Here is a 6,000-nt window from a genome sequence, read left to right as displayed (position 1 = left end):
TTGTTTTTTCAATGGGTGAACACAGAGGGTTTCTATGTAATAACTACCCAACATTTATATAGCTGTCCACCCCTGATGGGAACCAGCCAAGAGACAGAATTCTTGTGTGGCCACCAGAATATTTTTTAAAATATTTTATTTATTTATTCATGAGAGACACGCACACACAGAGAGGCAGAGACACAGGCAGAGGGAGAAGCAGGCTCCATGCAGGGAGCCTGACGTGGGACTTGATCCTGGGTCTCCAGGATCATGCCCTGGGCCAAAGGCAGGCGCCAAACTGCTGAGCCACCGAGGGATCCCCAGCCACCAGAATATTATTACCAAAACCAATATGCAGGTATTTTTGAATCTTTATAAATCAGAAACTGAAGGATAGAGAGGTTAGTAGAAGATATCCGCACCTCACATTTAATCTGACTCACTGTACCACAAAACACAACCCCAAATATCACTAGAACGGCAGGTTAGGCCACTTAGGATTTGTCACCAAACTGAAGCATCTGTTACCCCACAGGAGCACATGGTGGGGAGAGGAGGTGTGCTGCATGGAGGGGAACTCACAGAACTGTATTGTTGCTTGTTTTGATGCTAAGTAGTTGTGGGGGTCTGAGTTACAGGCTCCAACTCTCTGGGCCTCAGTTTCCATATCTGTAAGGCGAAGTTAAGAATATATTGTAAAGGAGTACCTGGCTGGCTCAGTCAATAGGGTGTCTGACTCTTAATCTTGGGGTTGTTGTGAATTCAAGTCCCACCTTGGGTGTAGAGATTACTTTAAAAAGTTAACAAATTAATTTCTTTGTTTCTTTCTCTCTTTTAAAAGAACACCCTGGGAAGAATTTGGAGAGAGGTCCATGATGATCTAGGAATAAGAAGCAGTGAGAGGTCTTGGAAGGCCTTCCAAGAGAATGGAAGTTGTGCTCCTTGGAGAATGATAGGGAACACTGCTGGAATTTTGAGAACAGGCAATGTTAAATTAGCATAGAGATTCTTTGTGGGTATGTGCTTTCTCTTCAAACATTCCATTATAATCCAAGACCCCATAATTTTTGCCAAAAAGTGGGTGCCTCCAAACAGTGTTCCGCCTCCCAGGAACCAGTGGCTCTGGCCCCATCAGGGGTGCTCAGACTTGGCTACCTGCTGAGATCACCTTGTGGAACTTTAAACATGTACATGCCAGGGGTCCACTCTTTAAGAACCTGATTTGGGTTGTGGCTGAGGCACAGGCAATGTTGAGTTCTCCATGTGATTCTAATGTTCAACCCAAGTTGAGAACCACTGCCTAGAGCTTTAAATTCCTTTTGTGTCTGAAAATTTAAAAAGAAAAGGAAAGGAAAGCAGTGGCACCCAGGGGCTCTCATACTTTAATGTGCAAACAAACAAATCACCTGGAGATCTTCTAAAATGTAGCCTCTATTTCAGGAGGTCTGGGGTGGGCTGGGCATCTGCCCTTGTAACAAGCTCCCAGGGGGGTGCCCACACTGCTGTCCCCAGCCTGCATGTGTGCCCTGAGTCTGTAGCTTGAATGAATACAGACTTGCTTGGGAAACTATGGCTCTGCAAGCCAGCTGGGATCTTAAGAAGTCACTTCACTTTTTGAACCTCAGCCTTCCGATGTTAAATGCAGGCATGCAATAGTAACTACATCATAGAGTTCTTGTGATGCTTTAATAACACAATGTGGTAAACATGCTTAGCATGATACAACACACGTTAGCCTTTGGATTATTAGGATAGCCAACACTCAGGGGAACGCTTCACGGTCTGCCAGGAATTCTCAAAGTACTCTCATGTCTTGTATGGGTCAAGCCTCAAAACAACAGTCTGAGGTGGGTGCTGTGATTTCATCACCCCTCTTTTACGGATGAAGAAACTGAGGCACAGAGAGGTGGAGTATCTTAATTCACATCACACACGTAGGAGTTGCTAGGCTGGTTGTTGGAACCCAGGGAGAATCTAGGCTCTTCTCCCTCCGGGGGCTGAAATGGACACTGCGAACAGGCATTTCTGCCCTGCAGGCCTGACTTTCTGGAGGCGATGATTCGAGGAGTCGCCTCTGTAATGGGCTCGGTCAACAGGTGGCAGCCCAGGGCTATTTGCAGACCTCGTCCGGAGCCGGCGCCCGGCTGCGTACTGGATCCCTCCACGCCCCTGGCTCCCAAGAGTCGGGTCTGCCCCGCCCCCCCACCGCAGGTGCTCGCCAGCAGGCCGTCGGGGCCGCGGCGAGGGGAGGCCTGCGTCCCGGGTTCGAATCCGAGCTCCCTCAGACGAGACCAGGTTCGCGGGCACAGCAACGAGGAAGACGACTTTCCTGCGACTCCCGTGGGCCCCGGGGAGCGCGACGGCCCAGGCATCCCACGCGTCTCTTCGTACCCAAAGTCCAGCAAGGATCCAACCGGTAAAACGCCGGGGATCCCTCCTGGATTCCCCAGAGCACTTAGGAGGCGCGGGGCGGCGGGGCCGGCGCCGGGGGTGGGGCCCGGGGGTGGGGCCCGGGGATGGGGCCCGGGGGTGGGGCCCGGGGGATGGGGCCCGGGGGATGGGGCCCGGGGATGGGGCCCGGGGGTGGGGCCCGGGGGATGGGGCCCGGGGGATGGGGCCCGGGGATGGGGCCCGCGCGCAGGAGCCCGTCTCGGTGCGGCTCCCTCCGGGGCTCGGGGATTTTTTCCGCGCGTGTGTGTTGGGGGGTCCGCGGGCAGAGGGCAGTGGCTTCGCGGGGCAGTGCGGGGTGGGGGTGCACCCGCCGTCTCCATGGCACCCGGGGCGTGGGGGAGGAATGCACCCCGCAAGCTGTGGCGAAACAGCTGCGCAGCCGGCCCAGCCCGGCTCGGGGAGGCGGAGGGCAGGGGGGCAGGGGGGCAGGAGGGTGGGGGCGGCCGCGCTGGACGGGGGCGGGGCGGTCACGTGCGCCCCGGGGCGGGGCCCCGAAGCCACCCGGGAGCAGCACCGAGTCCCACCTAGAGGCTCCGTGCCAGGCGCGAACTTTTCTCCGGGACCCAGGGACTGAACTTGGCCTGCACCGCCCCCCCCGGAGGACTCAAGGGGAGCCGGGAGCCGGCGGGGGTGTCCGCGGCCGGCCTGGGGGCCCGCGGCCCGGGGCCGAAGACACCAAGGAGAAGTGGGAGCTGAAGCGGGGGGGTGGGTGCAGGGAGCTCGACTCGCCCGCCTGACGCAGGCTCGGGTCTCGGCGTACCCCGGGGTGGGCCGGGCCGGCGCTGTCAGCCCCAAGGGCGCAGCCGAGGCACTGTCCCGAGGCCTCCCGGCACCTGTCTCGGGCCCCAGGAGAGGCCGCGGTCATGGTGAATGAGGACCCCAACCTCCGGGAGTACGACGAGGGCCCCTCGGCGCCCGAGCCTGCGCTCCCCGCGGGTCGCAGCGCCTCGGCCCACCCCAGCGTCTCCATCCACCCCAGCGCCTCGGCCCACCCAAGCAGTTCGGCGCACCCCAGTACCTTGGCCCAGCCCGGGGGCTTGGCCCACCCCAGTAGCTCGTGTCCCGAGGAGCTTAGCGTGATCAAGGTGAGCAAGCGCCGCTGGGTGGTGGTCCTGCTCTTCAGCTGCTACTCCATGTGCAACGCCTTCCAGTGGATACAGTACGGCTCCATCAACAACATCTTCATGAACTTCTACGGGGTCAGCGCCTTTGCCATCGACTGGCTGTCCATGTGTTACATGCTGACCTACATCCCTCTGCTCCTGCCGGTGGCCTGGCTGCTGGAGAAATTCGGCCTGCGCACCATCGCCCTCACCGGCTCTGCTCTCAACTGCCTGGGGGCCTGGGTGAAGTTGGGTAGCCTGAAGCCACATCTCTTCCCAGTCACCGTCCTAGGCCAGATCATCTGCTCTGTGGCCCAGGTGTTCATCCTGGGCATGCCCTCCCGCATTGCTTCCGTCTGGTTCGGGGCTAATGAGGTGTCAACAGCCTGCTCCATGGCTGTCTTTGGCAATCAGGTGGGTCGAGGAGTTGGCGGGTGTTCAGAGGAATGGGCATCATATCATTGGGAGGCTCAGTGTGTTACGTTGGACCTGAGGGCACCTGCTTGTGTGAGCCTGGCCTCTCCTGACTTCAGCAGTGTTTGTGACTCCGGGTGACTTCGTGGCTGGGTATGGGTGGGGGATTGTGACTAGACGACTGTGTAAGAGATGAGCAGGGGAGCTGAAAGAGGAGGCCTTGTCTTTCACCAACAATTTCTCCTCCCCCTGCAGAAAGCATGCTTCTGGAACGACAACCGGCTCATGATCTCCTTCCTGGCCCTGTCAGTCCACATGCTTAGACCTGTGGTTTCAGGAAAGCTGTTCTTTCTCAGGGAGCAGCCCCTGGGGACCAGATTATTCTGGTATCGTCAGAATTTGACAGATGTTTAACCTGACCACCAGCTTTCCTAGAGTGCAGCATCTCCTGTACTATACATAGAATCACGGAGTGCTGGCCCGGTGGTGTTTGGCTCTGTGTTTACCTTCTTTAATACACAGCTGAAGCCAGGACAGAGGGAATAGTACTTTGGGCCACGCTGCTTCCCTGGGGGTTAGATAGCAGGATGGAGTAGAAATCTTGCTCTGAATTTCCCAGGCCTAGAAAAGTTTTTTGGAAAGGCACAGGAAGTTCATATTTCAATCACTTTTCTTTCCTTCTTTTTGGAAGGATGATCTCAAATTCTTTGCATCTCAATGAGGTTATGACCCAAAACGTTGGGCATGTTATGACTCTGCCTTCTCCAAATATTTGAAGCAGGTATTTATGGGGTCCTTCTCTATCTAGACCACTGCCTCCAGGTCTCATTTCTTCCCCCAAGCACTTGCAATTGTTGCTGTTATTTTAATTTAATGTATTTTATTTTATTTTACAAATGACCAGTAACCCTTTGTTGTTATAAGATATTTCCCTTATAGGAGGGTAAGACTGCGAGGTGAAAGGTAGGTCTTTTCAAACTTCCCAATGGTTAAATCTCCCTATTAGGAGCAGAACAGACTAGGTCACTGCACTCTCAAACCCATTGTTTGAGGAGAGCAGGATTGCTAACTAGGAGAAGCCCTCAGGTGGCCAAATCCAAAATATTTTTTGTAAACCATAATGTATAAACTAATAGCTTTTCAGACCCCTCCTCACATACCCGTGAGGGAACTTAACACCAGATAAATCTTTAAAATTTAATAAGACTATTTATTAATTCCCTCTCCCCAGTCCCCACCAAGATCAGGAAATGCTAAGAATTTTACATTTAAAAACACTCTGACAGCATATATTTGTATCACGGAGCCATCTATTCAATTTGATCTTTTAGGCTTAGCCCTAAAAAAAAAAAAGATGAAAAACTGAATTGTTTCTGCTTCCTCACGTTGAGAGATGACTATCTTATGTTTGGTTCTTGGCATGTGTTTTATTTAGCCTTTCTTCCTGAATAAAGCATGGCTGAATGAGGAGAAATAGTATTAGGGTACCTTGAGCTTTGCTGCTTAGAAAAAAAGCCTCCACAGAGTTGTCTAAAGAGACTTCAAATGCTATTCCACAGAATAATTCTTCTTGGCCTACAAACCCCACATGGATCAGCAAAACTCTGTACCTGGTAATTCTGACCTCTCTCTTCTAGTGCCTCTTGGGTACTCCACACATGCTCCAGCCTTACTTGCATTAAATTCGTCATTCATTCATTCATTCATTCACTCAAGAAGCATTCACCTAGGCCTCCCCTTTTGCCAGGCACTATGCTAGGGCTACAAAGATAATCCCTACCTTCTCAGAGTTCCTGTACTAGATTTTAAAATTCTATGAGGCACTAACATTCTGATAAACAAACAAAAGCCTAGATCAACATATAAAGGATTTATTTTCAGTACCCCATGAGATTTTTAATATCTTCTTTGCCTAATTGCTTAGGGAAAATTGAAGGGGAAGGAAGCTAATATCTATCAAACACCTATCATGTGCAAGGCATTTTCTCATCTATTATTTAATTTTTCAACTCTATGAGGCAGGTGGAATTGTCCCCGTTGTTATGGATAA

General features: G+C 52.6%; 1 protein-coding gene across 2 annotated transcripts in view; it reads left to right on the top strand.

Annotated features, from left to right (window-relative positions):
• The first annotated feature begins 2,858 nt into the window (after positions 1-2,858).
• Positions 2,859-6,000, top strand: part of FLVCR2 (FLVCR heme transporter 2) — a 52,529-nt gene continuing 49,387 nt past the window's right edge. The window contains exon 1 of one of the 2 annotated variants that reach the window (XM_041758923.1): positions 2,859-3,950. In XM_041758923.1, the coding sequence (XP_041614857.1) occupies positions 3,297-3,950 (654 nt within the window). In that variant the 5' untranslated portion in view covers positions 2,859-3,296. The remainder of the gene's footprint in view (positions 3,951-6,000) is intronic. The other variant, XM_041758922.1, reaches the window with a different exon arrangement.

The sequence above is a fragment of the Vulpes lagopus genome, chromosome 6 (genome assembly GCF_018345385.1).
Source record: "Vulpes lagopus strain Blue_001 chromosome 6, ASM1834538v1, whole genome shotgun sequence".
Lineage (NCBI taxonomy): Eukaryota > Metazoa > Chordata > Mammalia > Carnivora > Canidae > Vulpes > Vulpes lagopus.
This window is presented reverse-complemented; position numbering and strand designations above follow the sequence as displayed.